General features: G+C 40.3%; 1 protein-coding gene across 8 annotated transcripts in view; it reads right to left on the bottom strand.

Annotated features, from left to right (window-relative positions):
- Positions 1–24,883, bottom strand: part of CHD8 (chromodomain helicase DNA binding protein 8) — a 59,758-nt gene extending 34,875 nt beyond the window's left edge. For 3 of the 8 annotated variants that reach the window (XM_019628720.1, XM_019628724.1, XM_019628723.1), the window contains exons 1-5: positions 24,796–24,883; positions 6,319–7,374; positions 5,095–5,466; positions 3,865–4,250; positions 2,734–2,848 (exon numbers count right to left, since the gene is read on the bottom strand). In XM_019628720.1, coding sequence (XP_019484265.1) covers positions 2,734–2,848; positions 3,865–4,250; positions 5,095–5,466; positions 6,319–7,161 — 1,716 coding nt within the window. In that variant the 5' untranslated portion in view covers positions 7,162–7,374; positions 24,796–24,883. Of the gene's footprint in view, positions 1–2,733; positions 2,849–3,864; positions 4,251–5,094; positions 5,467–6,318; positions 7,375–12,577; positions 12,649–24,795 lie in introns of those variants that run through there. The other 5 variants (XM_019628725.1, XM_019628722.1, XM_019628721.1 and 2 more) reach the window with 5 other exon arrangements.

The raw sequence follows: 24,883 nt of genomic DNA, 5'->3' as shown, positions 1-24,883 counted from the left end.
CTTCCCCCAACTCCCCAGTGCTGTTCCCAACCCCCAATTCCCCAATAAAAATCTTAAAAAAAAAAAAAAAAAGGAAGTCATAATCTTATTGCTAATACAGGCTCTTAACTTCAATTTGTAAAAACGCAATATTTGCAAAGTACAACAAAGCAAAGAGCAATAAAACAAGGTATGCCTGTATTATATACACTATTCTACACCTAGCTTTTTCCATTTAATGTGGAGAGTTCTCCACATTAGCACACCCTACTCCATTTCATTATTTTTAATTGCCATGTAGTAGTCTACATGGATTTTCATAATTTTATTTAACTATTTTTCCATCAACAGACATTTAATTTTTGGATATTTCTGCTATTGTAAATATTGCTGTAATACATACATCATTGCATACTTTTGAGAATATATTCAGGGGTGACCAATTAGCTCAGTTGGTTAGAGCGTCATGCTGATAACACCAAGGTTGCCAGTTCCATCCCCGCATGGGCCACTGTGAGCTGTACCCTCCTTAAGAGAGTCAACTATGCCACTGTAGCATGAAAGCAATGTGTAACCAATGACTGTGGCTGTTCCCCAATAAAAACTTTAAAAAAAAAAAATTTCATAAAGTAGCTTCCTGGGTGTAGAATAATTGAGTCAAAGGGTATTAACATTTTAAATTTTGTCACACACTGACTTGCCAAAAAGATTTTCTCAACACTCCCACCAACTACGTGTAAAGGGCCCGTTTCTTAGCTCCATTTCCAACACTGGCATTGCAACTTTTTTATGAGCTACAATGTGTCTCCAAAAATTCTTATGTTGAAGCCCTAATCCCTAGCACCTCAGAATACAACTGTATTTGGAGACAGGGTCTTTAAACAGGTGATTAAAATGAGGTTGTTAGGGTGGACCCTAATTCAATTTGATTAGTGTCCTTATTAGAAGAGTAAATTTTGACACACAGAAAGACACCAGAGATGTATGCACAGAGGAAAGACCATGTCAGGACACAGGGAGAAGGTGGCCATCTGCAAGCCAAGGAGAGAAGTCTCAGAGGTAACTAAATGGCTGACCCCTTGACCTTGGACTTCTAGCCTTCAGAACTGTGAGAAAATACATTTCTATTGTTTAAGCCACCCAGTCTGTAGTATTTTGTTATGGCAGCCCTAACAAATTAATAAACAACTTTTTAAATTTCACTAATCTTTGTAATTCTTGTATTATAAAGATCTGGCATCAGTTTGTTTTTTGATTTAACAAATACTTTATTTAATGCTTTATTTAACACATATATAACTCTTACTACCCTCTAGCATAAACTCAGTACTGTTCTATGTGCTTTATAAATGTGTACATTTAATCTTCCTAACAACCTTCCTTGGTAGGTATTATCTGCATTTTAGGGATGAGGAAATTAAGGCACCAAGAGGTTAAGCAAACTTGCCTGAAGTGACAAGGTTAGTAAATAGCAGAGTTAAGATGAGAAACCAGGAAATTTTGCTTCAGAGTCTGTGTTCTTTAACCACTATGCTGTTTATGAAATTTGTTATACATGCATAATTTTTACAGCCAAATGTATGTCAATCTTTCCCTTTATGACTTCTAAATTTAATGCCCTCTTTGGAAAGATCTACCCCACTTGATAAGTATAAAAAAAATTCATGTCTTACATAAAGTTCATGATTTCAATTTTTATATTTAGACTTTCAATTAAACTAGAATTTTTTTTTGTTGAAGGAATGACACAAAAAAAATCCAGTTTTATTTATTCTAAGTGGGTAGCCAGTTCTTCTGACATAATTTATTAAATAGTCTTCCTCTCCACCAATTTAAAATGGCATTTTAATTTATATAAATTCTCATAACGATATGAATCTATTTCCAGACTCTGTTACCTTTTATTGTTATTTGTTCTCTAACTGTAAACTCTTAGTAATTATTATTTCATAACATGTCTGTTAAATCTAGATTTTGCCTCATATTCCTTTTCAAAAATGTCTTCGCTATTTTTACATGTTAATTTCCCCCATAAGAACCCAAGCATCAGTATGTCAATGTATTGAATGTATATTAAGAAAGAGGGGAGGCATTTATAAATATTAATAGCTTGAGAGGCACTTAAGGTTTGTTTAGTCCAAACCACCATTTACAGATGAGGAATTCAGACACAGCTAAGTTAAATAAATGTACCAGGCCCATAGAGCTACTTAGAAGTATCATGGGTCTAATCGTAATACCAGATTCTTTCTATGGGTTGGAAACTGGAGCCAAAGATGGCACTGTAAGGCAACAACCAGAGACAGAGAACTAAAGTTCTTCTGGTCCGGCGGCTTCTTTTATTCTCTTCCTTCCAATGTCTCTCATCTTCAAAAGGTAGGAAAAAACATTGTGCTTAAGCACCCACAATCAGAGTCAGAACCCTGAAATGCAGAAAAGGTAAGGCAAAAGGGATAGCCAAATAATTTTCAGAGATACCAAAGTATTGATATAACCATAATAATCATGTATCATGATTTCATATTTGCTAAGTTTTTGAAACACTAGAATTTGGGAAAATTAGTATTGCTATTTTTATAGTAATACGCTTTTTGCCTAAAAAGATAAAAAGACATTACCATGACCAGGTCCGGCCTCTTATTTAGAAAAACTGCTGAAATGTGCATAGGCGGATAGTCTCTCAGTATCTATTCCTGGTTTGTCTGTCAAAATTAAACAAGATTTTCCTACTAAATTCTTTAGGGGTCCTTTTACCTGAATGCTGCTTTCTTCATCTTCCCGGGGTGATTGTGCAGGCATAACTTCCACATCTGAATTATCAGATGAGGTATTACGCTTTCTCTTCTTACCCACCACAGGAGTGATGGTGCTAAAATGGAAAAAACAAAATCATTTTCAATAACGGCGAGGAAAATTTAGGAGTAAGAAAGTATAATTGACCTAAACCAGTACAGATGAAGCTTCCAGACAGAAGTGTCTAGATCTTCAGTTTGTGAGACATATAGCTATTGAGTAGGGTGTTTGGAAAAAAAAAAAGATACTGGGGTTTCTAAACCACTGGTTGACCTTTACACCAGATTTGCCAAATCCTTGCTATCACTGTATTTACAAATACCTGAAGGAAGGTGGCATAAGATAGCAGAATGAATACCAGGCTAAGAATTACAAGGTCTTGTTTTAGTCCCGGTTGGGCATTAGTTTCTTTATTTGTAAACACTGATAATGCCTGGCCTGACAGTTGTTGAGGAGAAAACAATAGACATGAAACCTTTTTTTAAAAAGCTGAAAAATCCTGTACAAATATAAAGCATTACTATAATTATACCACAAAGCCTGAAGAATCTCAGAGAGTCGAAGCTAGGGAGAAAGGAGTGAAGCTATTAAGAACTGAAAGGGAAAGAGAGGGCACTCAGTTGTGACAAGAATTATGTGGCAAGCCATGGTTCTGTCCACACTGCTTAGACTAACAGTGGTGGCTGAAATCTTCTTGAATTCACTTATGAGACACAAGAACAGGGCAGCTATGTCTCCAGCAGCTCTCTTTTACTGGTGTGGGTAGCACACTGGGAAATCGTTCACACTACAGTGATACCAAATCAGGAAACATATATAAAAACATAGTCACAGCTTTTAAATGTAACCCCCAACACAATGATCTTTCCTGTGCCTTAGTGTTTCTCTTCCAAAATATGCTAATTTGCACATTTCTGTTTAACAAATCATGTAAGCTTTGGGACAGAGAAAAAAAAGGCCTTATCGCCTCTGACAGGTCACCTTGAACTATGGTGCTTGCTACTAAATACAAGCATTTCTTCTCAACACTAATTTAAAAATGAGTGCACTGCCCCCAAATGTTCCGTCAGAATAGGAAAGGGCGGTACTCACTTCAGCTTACTCTTGCCCTTGGTTTTGGAGGCACCAGATGTTTTGCTCTTCTTTGGCTTTTCTTCCTTGAGTCTCTCCCCACTGCTCTTTTTCCGTCGTTTCTTTTCACCTTCCTCCTCAGGCCGAACACTGGGCAACTCATCCTCATTCAGGACTCGCGGTATGTTCTGCTCACCCCGGGCACGGGCCCTGGCAATGGCTTCTGCTACAATCCGATTGGCTTTCTCTTGCTTCTTCTGGTGTTCCAGCCTACGGTTTTCCTCCATTCCTGTCTTGCCCCCAGCATGAGCAGCAGAGCTTGCTGGTGAGGATAGAGCTGCCACTTCACTGGCACTTAGGACTTTAACTACGGAAAGCCCAGAAGAGGCCCCTTGGGAAGAGCCAGCCTACAGGAATGAAGACACTAAAATTTTAACATGCTTATAAGCTAAAAGGCCTAAATAAAACCCAGCTATGAAGTAGGCTAGAAACTTTAGTTCTCTAATTCCTCAAGAACCAGGCTCAGATCAAGTCTCACTGAACCTAAACACATTTAAAAAAAAAAAAAAAGGGCCGGCTGAGTGGCTCAGTTGGTTAGGAGCTCGCTCAAGAGTGCAAGCTCTGAGCAACAGCGGTTCGAGTCCTGGCCTGAGCTGAGCAGCCGCTGAGCTGCCAACAGGTGGCAGGATGGCTCAGCTAGAAAGAAAAAAAAAATTTTTTTTTGGTGGGAAGGGGCTAAGAAAAGGCAAGAATTGTGCCAAATTAAACTTCAGTATCCTTTAGCCATGCTCCTAATGTCAAGACCCATCTCCACTGTTCCAGAAAAATTTCAAACAATATAGCCATACCAGTTTTTGGGCTAAAAGTAAAAAACTTCAAATTCTACTCTTGGCCTGCCTTTATCTCCTTGAGGGGTGGGAGGAGCAATAATCACTTGACCTCTTTAAGACTTTATCTTTCAAATGAGAGGGTATTTCAAACCATTTTTATTTCACAAGAATATCAGGAAAAGATTGTAAATGAAACAATTCAAAGACAAATACTCATCTGTTATCCCAAACCCAACAATAACCCTCAAATCTTTTCATGATATAATTAAAACAAGGTTTCCATGGGTGAAAGAAATAAAATGCTACATCTCAGTTCAGAGGTATCAATCTAGACTGGCCCCACATGCAACAATGAGTGGTTGCTGAAGGTAATAGCAAGGGACTGAGAGGTCCGTTTTCCTTCTAACGGTGTAAGTCTCACCTGTGGCTGCAGCACCACTTTCAGTGGTACTGAAAGTCTTTGTCCCGGGCTCTGTCCTGGTCCCATTATCTGAGCCTGCTGCACAGAGGAGAGAGTCACTGGCTGTGCTGAGGGTGACTGCTGGGGCTGCGGCTGTGAAGATGGAGGCTGTGGTACAATCTGGATTTTCTGCTGTGGCTGCTGCACCTGCAGCTGGATAGTTACTACTTTGGCGGGCTGCCCCTGGGCATTCTTGGCTTGAGTGAGGGCTGCCAGCTGGTTGCCCTGTAACACTATCTTGCCAGGTAGACTCCCTAGCACGACGTGCCGGTGTCCTTGGGGACCTCCAGACTGTGGCTGCTGGAGGACCAGGGTGATGCGTTTCGATTCGCCCTAAAGAAAGGAAATTGCGAGAGGTACAACATTAAAGAATGGTATACGCTTAAATATTTACACCAGTTTTCCTCATCCTAGAAACATAAAAACTGAGGATGAGAAGGCAGTACAATTCACTTTGTTCATCTTCCTATCTGTCCTGACAGAATCTTTTCTGTAACACTTCTGCCCAGTGGGTATCAAGCCTATTTTTTAAAAACTGATACAAGGCTATCTTTTAAGGCAGTCATTCCATGTTTTGGAAATCTACTAGAACAAAGATCTTTAAACCTGCCTCCTTATAGCTTCTTTACACTGGTCTTACTATCTTAATACTGCCACCCTCCCCCCAAACTCTTTTGGTCCTCTATTCAGAGGCTAGAGCCTCTACTTTCTTACAATGGAAACTAGCCTTTTCACTGGCAAAGTAGGACAATCTTAGCAATAAGAACAGGGGAAAGATACACATAGCTTCTATAAGTCTTACAAATATTTTTTTCAAAGATGGTTCTTGCTCCCATAGTATCCTATATTTCTCATAAAACTTTATTTCATACATTATTGTGAATTCCTGTCTAAATGTCTTTTCTCTGGGCAGACTGTGAGCTCTGTAAGAAGAGGGACTGTGGCTGTCTAGTTCAGCACCAGCTAGACAGTGTAAACACGTAGTTAAGAGCTCAAAAAAATATGTTAACACTAACTGCTTCCACCAGATCAGTAGTAAGTACGTGGCTGTCAACACTAACCAATATAAAGCAAAGATGAAATTTAATCAGGATTTCCTAGAGCTAGCTCTCGTGTGTGCTCTCTATCACAGTTGCTGGGCCCTTTACTAAACCAAAATTCACCTCCCCCTTTCACTCAAGTCACCTGGGCAGGTGTAGAGGTCAGTGTAACTGCAGGCTTCAGTGGGGGCCCTGTGGCCCCAGGGTTTCCAGCAGGAGCTGAACCCTTAACTGGCTGTAGGACCAGCTGCTTTACAGGTCGGCTGGGCTGGACAATGCGCTGAACAGTAGCCTGGTTCCCAGGGACCTTGGCGGCCAACACTGTATTACCAGAGACAATGGAAACACCTGGTCGAAGGGGGGTGCCGGTTAGCACTTTGGTAAAAGTGACTTTTCCACCATTGGCTGTGCCAGCCACCAGGGGCTGAGCTGTGCTGGTGATACCTTGGGCCTGAATTTGTGCCACATGGGCACCAGTGACTGAGGAGCTTGGTGGGGCTTTAAGGATAACAATCTTAGGGGCTGACTGAGGTGGCTGCCCTCCAGCACTACTGGAGGACACAGCTGTGGCAGAGACACCCATGAAAGGATTCCCTTGGCTCAGGATCTCCTGGCTCTTGGAGACCTGCAAAAGTCCTGATGTTGGCGTCGGTGTCTGTAAGACAGGTTGGGCTGGCTGCTCCTGGCCGACGGGCTGAGTGGTATAATCATGCAAGGTTAAAGATTCTGGAGCTGGAGCTGTTGATTCTTTGGGAAGTTCTGTGGGGGCTGTTTCCTCTGGTGGGGGGACCAGGTCACTTGCTGATGGATTCCCCACATCACCACCTCCACCATCCTGGTTCATTTGATCCAAGGAGTCCAGAGAGCTTGGCAGTCCAAGGGCTTCCTCAATGGGGTCTTGTGTGACTTGGTTGAAGCTGTCATCCGTCAGAGAGTCCAGGCCAAATAAATTTGGGTCATCAAACAGATCCATGATGGGGTCTGCCATCTTGGGAAAGCAATGGAGGGTACTTCCCCAAGGTCTAGGGAGGGAAGGGGAGGGGGGGTACTGGCTCTCCCCTCCCCTCCCCTATTAAGAAAAAATGTACACAATGGAAGACTACTCTCTTCAGGTAAAGAGGCAAGAAACAAGTGCATGTCAGATTGTCCTGACCTTCATGGAGCAAGATGGCTAGGTCTTCAGAGGAAGATGGTGGAACTCCTGTTGTGGGAAGACAAATGAAAAATAAGCAAAGTAGGTGACCTCAGAAAATTTCTCCTTCCTAGGTGTTACCCTCAATATCAAATCACATCAAAATAGTAAGAGAAGAGGGAAATGCGAGGTAATCTGAGGACAGAGACGAAGCAGAAATAACACCCACGGTTTGCTTCAAAACTAAAGCTAAACAGTAAGTAAATAAAACAAACCAACCTCCTTTTTGGACTCTTCCGCATACACCTAAACACTCTGAAACTTCTGTCAAGATCATTCAGCTGTCTCTGTCCATTTCTTTTTAGAATTATCATTTTTAGGTAGAGATCAGGAAATTTAACAGTCATTCACCTTCTATTTAGGATTCTTAAGTTGACAACTTAACAATATCAGCAGCATTTCAATGATTGTAGATAAAGGTTTCTGGATATATTGTATTTTAGCAATTTCCCTTGTATTTTAGACGCTTTTACTTACTACTGGCAAAAACAACATCTTTAACCAAGCTCATAGCACAACCTTGCTAAGCTTATAGTATAATTTTACCCAGGAAGCTTTGTCAACTTTATTCTAGGTAGCATATCAATTAATCCATACACAGTATTTGTTCTGAATCCCCTCCTCCCTTTCTCATATTTAAGATCAAAGTAAGATCAAAACTTCCTTTGCAAGGGATTCTAAGAATTCTACAGTTCAGTTCCAGTTTATATTCCCAACTTTCTCTCATCGTTTCCCATATTCCAGTGCAACTAGACTACACAGATGCCTTAACATGATACCTGCTGCAGGTCTTTGCCCATTATGCTATCAGCTTCCGTCTGGAACACCCAACTTCCCAAACATCTCTCCCAGCTGAAATCTTTCCCACCCTCAAAGGTCTTCTACTCCATAAGGTGAGCCCTGAACCTCTGCCCCTTCAACAACAGAGTAATTTGTGATAATTTGGTCCCTTCTCCTTTAAATACCATAGCATTGTTTGCACCTTATTGAAAGCATTTATATTTAACATTTTACTAAAATGATCAGTCTCTTGTCCATATCATCTGAAGGCCCAAATGGCTTCTTTGTGTAAATTATAAAAAGCTGCCTGCTCCTCAAGATGCTTGTCTGCCATCTGCTGGAAAATTGTCATAATAATCATATTATCAATGATAATAATGAGTATGTTCAATGCACACCCTGCATAATCCTGCATGGTGGCTCAGCTCCTTTCCCCAAGAGACAGAAAGTTCCTGGATGATGGGGACCATGTCTCATGTATCTGTGGATCCCTAAGGAACCAGCAGGATATCACATATACAGTAGCTACTCAAAAAATACTTAATGAATTAATATATTTGCTTGCAGTATCTAGAATGAACAATTCAGTCCTTAGAAACTAAATGATATTCCCTGATTCTAAGATGAGACAGTATAAAGCTTCCCATCTTGAAAAACTACATATTCTACAAGTAACTGAAAGTATGTTTACTAAATCCGCGCCTGAGGCTTCAAAGTTCATGGAAGTGCTAGAAAAAGGAAAAACTAAGATAACGATTTGTAAGTACACCACCAATAACTAAACTATATAAAAAAGTTGTACATGTTCTTTGTGTATGATGTCAATATTTGACAATCCAGGAAAGCCTTAACCGATAAGACCATTTCTCCTATTTTTTAGAAGACACCAGAAAAGAAATTTGTCAGTGACACACTATAGACTTGACTAAAGAAGGCACGTTTTCCACACAACACCCAAACCATTTTTTCCCTTCCTTAACCCTTTTTACTTATCCTTATAAACAATATAGTCATGTGGGTAAATATCCCAGAAACTCAGACATTGATAAATAGAAAAGCATCACCAGTAGTTGGCACATCAGTCAAAATTACAAAGTATACATAGCATCTCCATCAATGTTAAACAAGATCTTCCTTTCTTCAGTAATTGTATACCCTTCACATCTCACCCAGGATCCCTGTCACTTCCCACTCCTGGCTAAATTATTCCTCCAGCTCATTCTAGCCTCTCCTGTCTAATAACCTGCCCCAAAGTTACTCAAAATGGCAATCAGAAGATATCAATGTTTCTTGATTTAATGAAAATCTACTCAATAATTTTATAAATTTCCTCAACACTATCATCAGCTTTTTTCTAGTTATGCCCTTACTTTGCTACCTATTATCTTTCACTGTCAGAGAAGTTACACTAAATATCTAAGAGAAGTTACACTAAATATCTAACAGTTAGGTGTCATATAGAAACTACAGTGAAAGTTTCCACTAACTGGAAGTTGATGCTAGTAATAGTTTACATCCTGCCTTTTCTTCCATGGACTGTTCTGTCCTTTCCACGACTCCTTCTATTTATTCATCCAAATGCTCTCCATTCCCTCAACAGCAGCCCAATCTCAGACAGAAAAAGACCTTATTTTTTAATGGGAGAAACAAGGCTAATAGTTTCTGAAATACTTCCTCACCCACCCATGACTTAAGTATGTTTCTAAAGATCAATGCATTTATCATTCAATTCCCTTCCCAATTTGGGGGCCAAATTTCTGCTTCTTCTGGTTCACTGTGGGCCCAATAATTTAAAAACATCACCACTGACTTAATGCCACATCACCAAGTTTCATGGCTTCTCAGTCCCACCCCATTAACTTCTTCTACTGACCTAATTCATCTTGCACATATTTTTCAATCCTAGTCTCCTGCTTCTTTTCTAACTCCCATCTTTAAGTTGTCCTTGACTCTCAAAAGATTAAAACTCTCCCAACATACCTCCAACTTTCTTCATTCCCTCCCTCTCCCCCTGCTGCTCCTACTTATGGGTCATCCTGGCTGTATCCATATCTGGCCTATCCGACCAAGCTCATCTACCCCCCTAAATTCTATTTCTATGGTTCAAACCCTGGTAGTAAAAATATATGTTAAGTGTTCAAATACATGAAGCACTTGGATACCCCAAGTAAAACAACTACCTAGATAAAGAAGTCATACCAGGCTTTTATCACATTCAAAATAAAAAGCCAGTCTTGGCTACCATTGCCCAAAAGAGAAACACATGTCTATACTCAAAAGGAAAGACAGAGTTTAATGGTTGGAATTAATCACTTTCAATAAGTCCTAACTAATGACTAGACTAATGACAGAAATTTTGAGGGGTGGGAATTGGGCAGAAGAGGCACAAACTAGTCAGTTAAGGTTAAAATCCAAGACCATACACCTATATTCTCCAAAAACAAGCCAGTTAACACTAAGAAATACTTTATATAATAGCCCTTCATCTCACCTTCTTATTTATTTATTTTTTAGCTGAACCATCCTGCCACCTGTTGGCAGCTCAGAGGCAGTTCAGCTCGGGCCGGGAATCGAACCAGCAATCCTGTTGTTCAAAGCTCGCACTCGAGAGAGCTCTTAACCAACTGAGCCACTCGGCCGGCCCTCACCTCCTTCTTAAAGGGCTACTTTTCCCCCTTGATGTAAGTATAAACTGCTGTTCTGCAGCTTTATCACCTTTAAAATAGTTCTTGGGGGTTTTTTGTTTTTGAAATCTGGAGTTCAAACTCTCCTCTTCTTATTTTTACATGTCTTCTCACCCTTACACATTTCAATAACAACTTATCTGTCTGATCATAAAGGACTTTCTTTTAATTCTGCTCTATAATTTTCATCTCAATCTCCCCATACCTTTTAACAAAGCAGTGATTCTCAATTGGTGGATGGAAGGTATATGATGTAGTTTGAAAACGTGTATTCAATGTTATAATTTTATATTAAATGGAAAGGGAAAACACATCTCATTGTTTAGGTTATTTATGTTCAGTAAAACTGGACAAAATCATCTTGGTGAGTGAGGGTCTATAAAAGACAACTGCGGGGGAGAGAAAAAAGAAGCATGCCTGGCTTGAAAGGATTACCAACACCTCTGTGGCGGGATAAGATTTCCTATGGTCTCTCAAAAGGGAGTTTATCATAGTTATTGTTTATGATGGATGAGAAACACTTCAACAGAGATCAATCCAGGTTGCCTAAAAGATAAAATTATATAAACTGAACTGCAGACATCCATTCTCCACTTAAACAGATTTCTCTGTATTGCCCATCCTCTCAGAAGATAATGAATGAATGCCTTATCAACAAATGCTGACCTTTTTTTGTAATATGCATCTTAACAAAGTACTACCCATTCCAACTTAACCTCTAAATGCTCCAAGACTCAGAAAATAACTATTTTACTTCAAAGTATAGATCTTGTTATTGGAAACAGTATCCGTTTTACAGGATCAGCTGCAGACAGACATATACACATTACTGAAACACAAGATGGGCACAGCTTAATTTAAATGAGAAATCACTTGAAAACAAAATCATCAGAAAGCCTAAAATGAAAATGATTAACATAAGAAAAGGATTTAAAAACTGTACTGTTGAGACCCAAAGAGTCTCAAATCTTATAAAGAACTGGTAAATAAATACCCAACGTGAAATGTAATCACAATGTAGGGTCAGTAAGGGATTAGGATGGAAGGATGGAGACCATAAGAAATGGAGCTTTTAACTTGGAGCCACTCATGAGATTTCTTCAAGATCAAGGCACTAGACCATTTCCTCTATTTTCACCATTCTCACTGCTAAATGTGGCCACTCTGTTTTTGTTTCCCCAATTACTTAAGGAAAAAGCACTCACACCTCAATCAGGGGTATAGATATTTGGGGGGCAAACGTGGCTGGTTAAAGTGAGTACTAAAAAACCAAAAAAGCAAAACAGGCAACTATAAAAGCTAAAAACATGTACGAATGTTCGGGGAATAAAGGAGAAACTACAGAAATTATGTATTCATATGAGAGAAGGGAAGGGGTAAGGTAAGGAAGTCAGGGGTTAATGAACAGGGAAACGCGACTGGGGGTGGGGGTGGCGGGGACCCGGGTACATTACCTGCTCCTACTGCCGGGGTTGGTGCCAGTAAGGCCCATAAAGCAGAGGCGGGGGATTTCTGGCAACTGGAGCCCCCAAAATAGAGACGAGGTACATGCACTTGAGGGAGGAAGCTAGCGGGGTGCCCTCCAGAGTGGGGATGGCCAAGACGGGAAGATGCGGGGAGAAGGTGGGGTGTAGATGCCTGGGTCCGAGCAATGTTAGGGCGGAAGCTATAGGCTGGAAGGCTGGACAAGCTCGGAAGGAGAAAAGGAGCTGTGCCTCATCCCATAGGGGGAACAGAGGTACCTTTACCTGCAGCGGCGTGGGGGGCCGGTTCGCCCCTCTTGCTGTCTCTCCAGCACCAGTTCCCCCTCCTCCTGCGCAACCTAACTTGATGCTCCCGCCCGCCCCGCCTCCTCATTGGCCAAACTACCCTGCCACTCACTAGAAGCGCAAACACGCAAAACAACGCAGAGGGTGGGACTTAGGAGAGCTTCCCCCTCCCCCGCCACCGCGGGTTAGGTTGAGAGCGCACGAAGAGGCCTATCCGGTTTCTAAGGCCGAGTCGAAGCCTGCAGCTTGCTTGAAAAAAAGGGGCCTGGCCAGAGGAACTGTCTCATGCTGCAGGAAACTAGTACTAGGGATTAAATTCCCTACCACCTACTCTGTATTCTGCACACCGAAAAACATAAACTCGGGAGGAAGGGTTCTACACTAAGCCAACTCTGCTTCCTTCTAAACCCCCTGCCTTCTAGCAGCTCTGTCAACCCCTCTGCTTGTAGTGACTATACCTCAGCCCCCTATCCATTAAAAGGGGCCAAATCTTCCCTCCATCACGGGAGTGAGTCAGCCCAGTTACTGGAATATGGGGCCTTTTACTCTTAAAAGATAAAGCACTCTTTCTGCCACAACCCAAAACGCTGGTTTGCATTCTTGACACTCCAACCCTTGGACAGCAGTATCTCTTTCTAGCAAGTAATGTAATCCCAAGGAACCTCTAAGTCCCAGCCTCCTCCCCTCCAAAACACACACCCACTCCTCACCCCCAAACCTGGTCTCCCGCCCCCACCTCGTTTCTGTTGAAAGAAACACAACCCCTTTGACAGATTGGCCAGTGTCCACTTTGCAATGCCACTTTGAGACCACTCTAATTCCCAATGAAGCTAGTCAACCCCAGAATGATGATATGCAAGCTTAAACCCCCCAAAGTAAATTGTTATTAAAAGTTGCTTACCTCTTGACCACTACTTTCCCCTGAAATGTAACCATTCTCAACACTGAAATCCTACTTTCTGTACTCTAGGGCACAAACGAGGAAGATCAACTTGGCAGTAGAGCTCCTATTTTTAAATATCCTAGCATTATCACTATTGCTAGGAACACCCAATTACTACTATAAACAGCAATACTGTTTTCCCATTCACTCAGGCTCAAAACCTCAAAGGTGTCTCTGAAACCTCCTCCTGTATCCACCATCCAATCATATGCCAAGTTCCACTGACTCCATTACAATATATCACAGATTTTGGCACTGGCAAAGACTTCAGCGATCATATCAAATCAGCCCTCCTGCTGTACAGAGGAGAAAACTGAGGCTTAGAGAGTTGGGTGATTCAACTATGAAATTATATGGCAAAATTCGGATTCATATATCTGACTCTTCTATTTCTGCTGCCACTTCTTTATTTATGCAGTTGCTTGTGTAAGCATCTCATAACTGATCTCTCCCCTTACTAATCCAATCTGCTACTAGATTAATTTCCTAAAACACAGTATGGCCAAATCAGTTCCCTGTTTAAAAATTTGCAAAGGTTCCCGGTTACTTAAGACATAAAGCTTAGGATCACAGTTTGCCTTTCCAGGCTTGTTTCCAACTGTTTTTCTACATATACACTTACATGCTAGCAAAAAAAGACAATTTACTGTTGTCATTTTTTTTTTCTCATCTGGGCCTAGCTAATGTTATTGACTTCAAATTACATGCCATTCTTCTTTCATTTCTTTGTCTTATCAAACATCTTATTACTTATGATCTAAGATCTACATCAAATGCCTCCTCATTTCTCAACACTTATAAAATATTTGATATACCAAGTAATGTGGTAGGATTAGAGAACCAAAGGTGAACATGACATGATCTCTACTCTCAAAGAACTCATAATATGTAGGAGTATATTTGTGTATATATGTGGGGAGAGGTTGAACAGTAGGGAGTTTGACAGTAGTGACAAATGTAAACAATTATAATACAAGGTGATATGTGCAATGAAATAGCAGGGCTCTATTACAGATTGAAAGGGACTTAATAACTTAGGAGGAAAAGGTATCAAGGAAGTAGTTTCTAAATAGATGAGGAAGAGTTAACCAGGAAAGGTTAAGTGGGCTACAAGAAAGGAGTATTCAGGCAGCAGAAACAGTAAGAGGAAAGGCAAAACAAAGCACAGCAATGAGAAACAACATGAGACATGTAGCGGAAACTCTAAGTAGTTCTGTAGTTCAGTCTTGCCAAAGTGTAAATCACAAAGAAGAAATTAGAGGGAGATGAGATTGAATGGACAGGTAAGGTCCAGACCCTGCAAGGAGGGCCTCGAATACCATGTTAAAGCATTTTCTTATAGGTGGATGAGGAGCCAATGAAACATGGAATGACACAATCAGAACTGCATTTTGGTTAGCTAACTCTGGCTGTTGGATAGAGAATAGATTTGGGGGATGACAGGGCAGAGGACACAGGAGCAACTAGGAGGATGCTGTGGTAATCCAGAAAAGGGTTGTATAGTGCATATTTGCTGATTTTTCTTTCTGCCCAGCAACCAAAAGCCCCCTTACTATTTTGGGGGAATAGCTCAAGGTAAGAGTCTTCAATAGGAGGCTGGATCTTACCTCCCACTATAGAGCCAGGGGGGTGGGGTGAGATTAGAACTTGCATCCTCTTCCTGGCAGAGATGAAGTACACGCATAACCTAGTAGGCTAGTTTAAGTACACACTCCTATGGGGAAAACTTTTACTTTGAAGAGACCCAGAACCTACTAGTTAGACAATACTCAGCAATGGCAGACACCAGTGTGAAGAGCAGAGCAAGTATATGAAAAACTGCACCAATACTGATGGGAGACAATAGAGAATGTTGGGGTCTGTGAAGAACTGGAGAACCCATGTCCATTCCAAAGAGAGTGGCTGCTATTCAGCTCTAGTTAAGTGTGGCTATGTGGAAACACACATCCAAGGTTGAGAGAGAGCTTCAGATTTTTCAAAAGCCAGAAATACAGAAATGTAAATCTGCTAGGTTTTAAATGTAGATAACTAATTTTTAAAAAAATGCTTCAAACACGATACAGGCGAAACAAAACGCTTAGCTGGAAACCCAATTGTTGAGATTTTTGGTGCAGAGTGAGAAAAGCTAAGGAGGAACCCAGGAGAACATCAAGATTTAAGAATCAGAATAAGCTAAACCTACCAAGCAGGTTGAGAAAGAAAAGCTAGAGAAGCAGAGAGTACAATGTCACAGAAGTGAAGAACAGAGTATTACAGGGGAAAGGGTGATCAATTTTGTTGAACAAAGCAAAAATGTCCAATAATATAAGAACTTTAAAATGTCCATTGGATTTAATAATTGAAAGCCTTTTTGATCCCTACTTTTCATTGTCAAGCCAAAAGTAATCAGTCCCACATGAGCTTGCATAGTATTTTTGCAAGGTATTTTTTGAGGATAATTATCTTCTACTTTGCATTTTATTTGTACATAGAAGTATAATGAATTTTGAAGTTAGAGGGATCTGGGTTCAAATTTCTGTCCTTCCAAGTAAATTAACCTTTCTGAGTCTAGTTCTACAAAGGAGGATCAAGTTACAAGGCCACTAATGAGGATTAACGAAACACCTAGCACAGTATTTGGCATATAACCACTATGTCCTAGGAGGTACTCAACAAATGTTGCTGAATAGTTGGGGAAAAAAAATTTGTTTTTGCTAGTGAGTCTACCTACCTAAAATGCTAATCAGCCTTAGAGGGGATCCCCACTCAGATCAATGGCCTCCAAAATAATTCATTAATACCTATGAACTTGAATGTACACTCTAGTTTTCTTCCTCTATATTAAATCTAATTTAAGGCAAACAGGAATAACTACATTTTATATTCTAGAGTCTGAGATCATGTTCAACCAATTGGTTTCAGTCAGCGTGAACCTACTATAGATGTTCTACAATAAATCACTAGTATCCAACTTTGAGTGGTGAGAGACCTAAGTTAAGACTTTCAGGGATCCAAGAACGGTTCATAAAGATTTCAGAAAAACCAGTCTTGCCCTCAAACACTTTTTTTGGATGGTTTCCAGGACATGACACTTTTCTGATTTTCCTTCTGTCTCTTCTTATACCACTTCTCCTTGGCTATTATTCTCCTCTACTAACCTGTAATTATTAAAGTTCACCAAACTTTGGTCTTAGAGCTCTCTTTTCTTTTCATTTTTAAGAATTTTACTTTCTTTTTAAGAATGTCTAATTCACATATATGACCTCAATTATTATTTTTTCAACAAATTATCTATATGCTTATGTCTCTCATTTATATCTTTGAGCAAGGTGTCAACTCTGAACTCCAGACCTGTATATCTACTTGCTTCCTCAGTAGCTCTTCTTGGTAGTCTGTCCGGTCTCTGTGGCTGACCCACTTGGCCAGCTCTCCTATAAGAGGCTTATAACCTCAAGGACACTGACTGCTTGGTAGTCTATCTCGTCTCCTCCATCCCCACTACCATGGATGCACACACACAAAGATGGTAATCATCCTCCAGCATCTCCTATTCGGTCATGGCTGCAGAGATGAGAAACCCTCTTCCTTACCACCACCCATAGGCAATATTTGTAAATCCTACTTTTGCCTCCTAAATAGCCCTCAAATCCATCCACTTCTGCTTCTATTGACATTCTGGATCAATTTACTATCCTTACTTCCCTGAATTATTGCAACTGCCTTCTATTCTTTTTGCCTATTCAATTCTTTTTTTTTTTAAAGAGATTTTATTGGGGAATTGGGGGAGGGGAACAGACAAGTTGCTGTCCTTTTTGTTCTTCAGTCTAGTTGTGGAGGACGTCGCTTCACTGGCCTATGTTGGTATTATCATTGCGCTCTTCCTGGCTGAGGCAGTCGCTTGCAGGCCACTGGACGGCGGCTCACGGCAGCTCACACCAGCTGACGGCTGCTCGCAGTAGCTTATGGCAGCCTACTGCAGCCCCGCTGCAGCCTACGCCATTGCCGGCAACTCCCGGCGGCCCAGCTCCATGTCGAGCTGTTGTTCACCATCTTAGCTGTATAGGGCGCAGTGTCACTGGCCCTCATGTGGGATCCGAAATGGAGTCCTGCTGCTCAGACCTGGCGTCTCAAGCCAACTCCTAACCAATGCGCCACTCTGCCGGCCCCTGCCTATTTAATTCTTATTTATCCTTCAAAGCTCATTTCAACATCATCATTTAAAAAATTAAAAAAAAAGCTTTCCCTGACCTCCCAGACAAAAAAAAAGCCAAAATTATGCAGTGTACCATTACGTGCCAGGCACTCCTCTAAACAATGAAAATGTATGACCCTTTTAATTTTCTTAAGCCTGAAATAACTATCTTTATTTTTACAAATGAGGAAACTGAGGCACGGGGATATAAGTAATTTACCCTACATCCCATAGCTAGTGAAAAGTGGTGCCAATTTCAATTTTGGGCAGTGTGGCTTTAGAAGTTACAACCTTAACCAGCCTACTACACCATGCTCCAGGTTACATGCCCCTATTATAAATTCTCTTGTAACATCCATCACTTCTTTTTTATAATAGAGATTGAATAACTGATTATACAATTAATTGTTTGATGTCTACCACCCCATATTACAATGCAAGTTCCACAAGAGCAAGGGACTGTCTGTATATGACTTATTCCTTACAACATTCCCTTTGCTTATCAGGTGGTATCGGGCACTCCATATACTTTTGCTGAAGGAATGCATTTTCAGCTTCTAGCCAAAGGTGTGTGGGAGTGGGGCTGCGTAGGGGTGACGGGGAAGTTTCTGAGCAAAAACAAGGACTTCCCTCAGACTGCAGAGACAGTAACAAATTAACGTCCCGTTTCCTACCAGAAACATTCAGAAGAAGCACCATAAAATCATAAGCATCTTCACTTTTTAGGACCTGCAGCAGACACAGCTTTTACACATAGCACAAGGGGCTGCAATACACATTAAATACTATTTTCTATAGTATGATAATCACTGTTGAAAGTAATAAAATCTCAGTTATCTCTTTTAGGGTTGGGACCATAAAGCCTCGGTGGTGGCCAATTTAAAGCTGTGGCAAGAAGCAAATGGATGACACTATTCCCATATGACTTGAAAAATAGGGCATGGATTCATTTTTAAGTCAGCCTCATTGTAGATATTTTTCCAGTAAAACGCTAGAGTTTTGGCCTAAGTCTGAAGACAGAAAATAAGGGCCTAATCTTTAAGGATCACTGTTCTTAGGTCAAGTTAGACTGGATCTAGAGACATTCCTCTTCACTGGCACATGGTCACCAAAGTGAAAATAATATTTAGGGTTCCAGATGAGGAATATCTAACTGGATTAATATAATCCACCTTGTATGATACCACTTTGGGGCATCCAGCGTAAGTAACTATATATGTATATACAATTTAGGTAACAGAGTCCTAGTTCTCTTTATGCTCCCCATACCCCTCGAGCATGCCCTACTTTAACTGGGACAAGTATACATATATTTGGTTCAGCCTAACAGAAAAATACAAATACTTACTTATTTAAGAGATTTAAGAGAGATTGTTTTCATTGCAACATTTATGTTAAAAAAAAATGTGTAGGGAGGAGGAAAAGAAACATTATAAAGCACTGTTATTATCACACTTGTGCCTCCAGGCGCAAAAAAAAAATAACCCCAGTGACATGGGATTTATGAAAATTTAGTGTGTTAGTTTGACTTCCTTTGGCTAAAAAATGGAGTTATTTGCAAGACTGACCAAGTGACTTTCTCTGTAGCGCTTAAAGTATTTCACATAATCTTGTCTTCAAAATAACTAAGTTAAATTAAAAGAAACAAACTATTCTTTTTCGCCTTTTAACAGAGACACAATGACAAAAAGAAATTTTACATTCTCAAGGGCTACAACTGCTAAAGGTACGCTGTAACAGACCACCACCGGATGCCTAGTTGCCTAATGTCTTAGTCAAAGATAGTTCTTCCACAGGAGTCAGCACTGAACTTTTAAATGGTGGGTGGATGGACAATGAATGGGGCTTTGAAGTCCAACAGACTGGACTCCTACTCCTAGTTAAGCTACCGAGCCTAAGTCTTACTTTGTTTGCTTTTGTAAAATGAAGCTAACATCACATACATTTCAGGACTATTCTGAAGATTAAAAGATAATGTATAATGTTTGGCACACTGTAGGCAAATAAAAAGGAGTTTATTATTCCCTGTCCAATAATTTAAAAGGGTACCACTAAAGGTTTCTCTCAAAGCAAAATTACTCCTTAGAGACTTGGCTGAGCTGATCTGCTAAGCAGAATGGTGGGATACTGAAATAGATGTAAAAGTTTTACAATTAGAATAGCAGGGCTGCTGTGCAGGATGAAAGGACTCTAGTGCTACTGAGCTGAGAAAGCAGTACAACATTTTAACATCAAAACCATGCACTATGTAGGGTGTCAGATGGGTACTGGACTTACTGGGGGATCACTTTATAGATTATATAAATGCTTAACCACTGCACTGTATACCTGAAACTAATATAATATTGAATCAACTATAATTAAATATATATATATATATATATATATATATATATATATATATATAGTTACAGGATGTAAAGTATAGCATAGGGAATACAGTCAATGGTATTGTAATAGCTGTGTACAATGTCAGAGAGGTAGTAGACTTAAGGGGGTTATCACTTTGTGAGGGGTGTAAATGTCTAATCATTATGTTGTTTTGTACACCTGAAACTAATATAAAAAATAAATAAGTAAAAAAATAAATAAATAAATGACTTCAATCAGCACTGGTGTCTACGGCAACATCCAAGTAATTCAATGAATCTTTTTCGTATTTGTAGGGATGAAGCCAGAGTCTATCTCATAGTACTCCATTTACTTCCTCAATGCCTGCTTGTGGGAACTTAGCAGTTCTCCCACTGACTAGGCTATCCTTTGGTAGCTCACATGCTCAGATCCAACTGCCTCAACTTTTGACTCCCAGGACTTGCAGAAGAGCAGTGAATGGAAGTGATCATTACCTATATATATATTTAAGACCTCATGAAAAATGTGGTCCCAATAGGAGGCATACCTAAAAAACAGGCAAAAGCACTATATTTACTGGAGAAATGATGTGTTAATAATAAACAAAGAGCTGACTACTGTGCTCCACTCCCCAGACAAGGGGTCAAAAAAAGAGAATGACCGATTACTAAGTAGAAGCAATGAAGAATAAACCACTGAGTGAAAGTTTAATGTTCATGCAACTTGGTAGCCCCTATTCAAAAATCCAGAAAAATCTTCCCCGTCATTCAGCTTACCTATGTAAATGTATATCTGATAAAATCATTATTCCATTATGAAATCCTCCTATGATTTAGGGTCTAAATAGGCAGCCAAACTACCGAAATAACTAGTTTCTTCTAGAACCAACAAAGAAGAAATTCTCATATCACTAATGGGACAATGTACTTCTGAATACCCATGTCCCCAAGGAATAATTCCCAAACTAAGTAGTGGGAAAAAAAATGAAAGCAGGATGCTCCAAAGGTTTCTATAATGAGCACAGAGACAGTTTAAGAACCCTGAAAGACTTTACAGCTCTTGAATATCCTTCCTCTCAGATGAAATTAAGAATTAAGTTAATATGCATCCTTTCTCAGAAAAGTGCTGACATAGTTTTAGGAGAATTATAGACTCAAAACAAAAAGGTGTTACTACAGAATTATTAATTACTGCAATATTGGGACTTACCAAAAGGATTAAAACTATCACATTTAACATGCTGACATACAGGAGAGAAAAGAAGCCCAGTCCTATTATTAACTAGTAATTTCAGTAGTATGTCATTTAATTACCTTTTTAAAATGAAATAAAGTTTGAAAATGCCAAATAAAATGAAGTCATACACAACAAATTTCTCTGAAAATGTACAGAGGAAATAAAATAAGGGATGTTTCATTCTTTGAATGACAAACCCAATCTTTTCTTAAGAATTATGTTTCAGAGTAAATAATTTTAAAATCCTTGGGTTTGTCTTTGAAATTTTTTTGTATTTTTATTGGAAATAGGAGTGGGTCTAATGTTCTGGGACCGCTTTGCAAACAAACTAATAAAAATATGTAGATAGTCTGAAATTGAAGAGGCTAGAGGATTGTCTGGTTTCTCTCTACTGCTTGGAATTTATTACCGGATCCATCCCTGCTGAAGACGAACGTAAAGCAATTATCTATAACAGTCCAGTTTCTGTTCATGCCTGCTGGATTTCTGCTTATCATGTAACATACATTGGTGGGTAGAAATTAAGTGTTTTACTTTTGTTAAAGTCTCCTGATACAATCTGAAGGCAAGAATTAAGATTTCTTTAAATTGACCATTTTGCTTCAGGTGACATTAAACAACCAAGAGCTTGAAGGCCAGAAAGTCATAGATGGTAAAGGGGGAAAAAAAGATATCTACAGAACAGCTTAATGAGAAATCTCAGAGACTAACATACTTTGTAGTTTAAATTTAAAACATCCAGTAACTACAAAAAGGTGGACTTATGTTGCAATACAAACACGATGAAAATCTTAAAGGCCCTACGAAACAGAGTTTAGGAAATACAAAACGAAGAGCTAAATTACAACTTCATACCGCAAGACAAAACTGAGAGGTTAAGAGGGGGAAAGGTTATTTAGAATAAAATTTAGAGTGTAATAAACGGGTAAATAAACTTTTGGACAATGGTAAACGGTTCCTATGACAGTTTTAAATAGAAATACAGCTTTCACTTGGGTACTAGGTACCAAAGGAGCCACATCTTGAAAATTAGGGTTTCTTTACATTCCTTAAAAGGCTTCAGGAAGACAGAAGCAAAAAGTGCAATGTCAGTGAATAAAAACAAAAAGCCAAGTGAACAAAATCATAACGGAAGGATGACAGGAAGACCACCAACTTTGTGAGGAAAAAAATTAAAAACTAATTAAAGAGGGGATATATAAACTGAATAAGATATGAAATGACAGTCTATCAAAGAATCAAATATTAAAGGTAAAATAGTAAACACAGTACTAGGCTGGTCCCAGTAGTGCAAGGGGAGGTCATGCAAAGACCTGCAGATCAGGAACTTGCTCAAACGCCAAGTCCAGAAGACGACTGAGGGTGGAAGGTCCAGAAAAATATTTGTCTTCTGTTTATCCCCAAGGTATTAGGCTCAATGTAAGCTCAGAAGAGAGCTTAACTCTTGCAGGGCTTCAAAGCATTTAGCATCCATCTGAATGCTCTGAAAATGTCAGTCTTTCAATAGATGAGAATATCAAATCTCATTCATTCAGTAAGCAAGCACAGTTCTTGGCACTCACAAATTAATCTTAAGCGGTACTGTGCTTAGAAAAATCTCACCCTTTTCAAAGGAGATGTTTACAATGATTTCCTTTAGAGACTGATCTCCCTCACCATCCTACCTTACCTATCAGAAACTCAACACTTCACATAACATGTCAAATTTTTCCTGTTACAACCAAAACTCTGCAGTGGTGGTTACCACAATGCTAGGATTCTTCCACCCCAACACTGCAGAGAAGGCTGTCCTGGGAAACACAAGACCTGTTTCCTAGTGACTGACAATCAGCAGATTTCTATCACTTTCTACCCATGTCTGTATCAATTTTGTCAATTTGGGAAATGACAAAATCAAAAGGCCTGATGCACAGGACAGATCAAACATGGGAAAGGTGAGACCTGGCAAGCACCCATACACTGCTCCATCGAATCCCTTATTCCAATCCATTACTCCTTTGCTACTTCAGTTTTAAACCTCCTCCCAAGCCTGTCTCTTCACACCCATGCCTACCCTCTCTTTGGCCAGTGCCCTTCATTTTGCCTTGCAGACTCACTGGCATGCAGCTCTTGCAACCCAGGTCTTTGTAAATGGAAAATGTTGTTTTCCTTATCATAACTTTTTTTTCTTTTAAGGAGCAGGATAATTCCAAAATACTTGGAATGAGAAGCTTCCCACGTTCTGGCACTAAGAGGTTGACCACAATTTGTTCTGAAACCTATTTGGTGACCAATACAAATAAAATTCTTAAGCAGAAATCGTTCTCTCATTAACTAACAGAGGACATCCCTCACATCACAAACTCACCTTCTAGTATCTAAAATGCCTCACACCAGATAGGTCCTTAGCTGATGCTAAGGATAACCCAGTCAGAGAATCCCTGACTGAACTGACAGGCTCAGAACAACAGGAAAAGTAAATAATCTGTGGCTGCTGGTGCGATGGTAGGATGCAGTAGACAACGATAATGCAGCTCCTTTGGCGTGTGTTTGGGCCGTTCCACTATGTCTATTCTTTAAAAGAAAATGACATCGAGTTCTAAGTCTTCGACTTTTTTGGCTCCCTATGCTCATTGAAAAAAGATTGGTCCACTTAACATCTACACACCTATACACCTCCACTATACACCTCTTCTTTGAAGACCTTAATCACTTCAGGACTGCCCCTTAAAAGGTAGGAGCCTCTGCATTTGCACAGCTGCTGCAATGGCAGGGAAATTTCCTGCGACACTCGAGACAGGTAAATAAAGAAACTGCATTCGCTCCGAGGCAGGGGGAGGGGTCTTCTGCCAGTGAAGAGTTTACATAATGCAACAGAAAAGCCAGTAGGCTCTGCAGACCTGTCAATGGAGATCCAAGGCTTGAGCTCCTCTCTTCCCACCATCTCTAAACACTCTCCAAAAGCCTGCTCCTTCTTGTCCCAAAGACCCAAGAAATTACACCTAATAATGTAGGTAAATCTGCACACGTTCGCCCCATACGTCCCTACCCACCTTTATTAATAATAAAAATTTTAAAAAAAGAAAAGAAAAAGGAAAAAAACCCCTAACCTCCTACTTGAGTCCAAAGTATGGAGTAACCAAACGGAGTCGGGGAGTTTTCCCTCCTCTGAAAGGGCAAGGAGAACAAGGAGCTGCCTCAAATCTACACCACGCCCAGCATTGCAATGACAAGCCCTAAAACTCCACCGCGACCGGGGCAGATCCCTTCGCGGCTCGGCGCGACTCGACGCGGCTGGGGCCCCGCGGCCCGGCAGCTGGCCTCTCCCCCGGCCTCTCACAAAGGAGAATGGTTCAGTCCAGAGCATCACCCAGCACCTGATCCCTCAACAACTGGCGGACGGGCAGAGGGCGGGGGAGCGAGAAGGATGAGTTATTGAAACCAATTCCAAGAGCCCTAGCTTTTGCAAATACCCTTCGGCTAGCACTGAGGAGCAGGCGTGAGCGGGAAGCCTACCTGAACCAGTCCTGGTGCTTCCTTGCCAGCCAGCGTTTCAACTCACCCTTTCGGAGAACAAGGCGCCTTCCGGCGGAGCATGGCCAGC

Source organism: Hipposideros armiger, unplaced genomic scaffold, assembly GCF_001890085.2.
Source record: "Hipposideros armiger isolate ML-2016 unplaced genomic scaffold, ASM189008v1 scaffold_807, whole genome shotgun sequence".
NCBI classification, from domain to species: Eukaryota; Metazoa; Chordata; class Mammalia; order Chiroptera; family Hipposideridae; genus Hipposideros; species Hipposideros armiger.
Note: the sequence above shows the minus strand (reverse complement) of the source record. Positions and strands in the feature narration are given on the sequence as shown.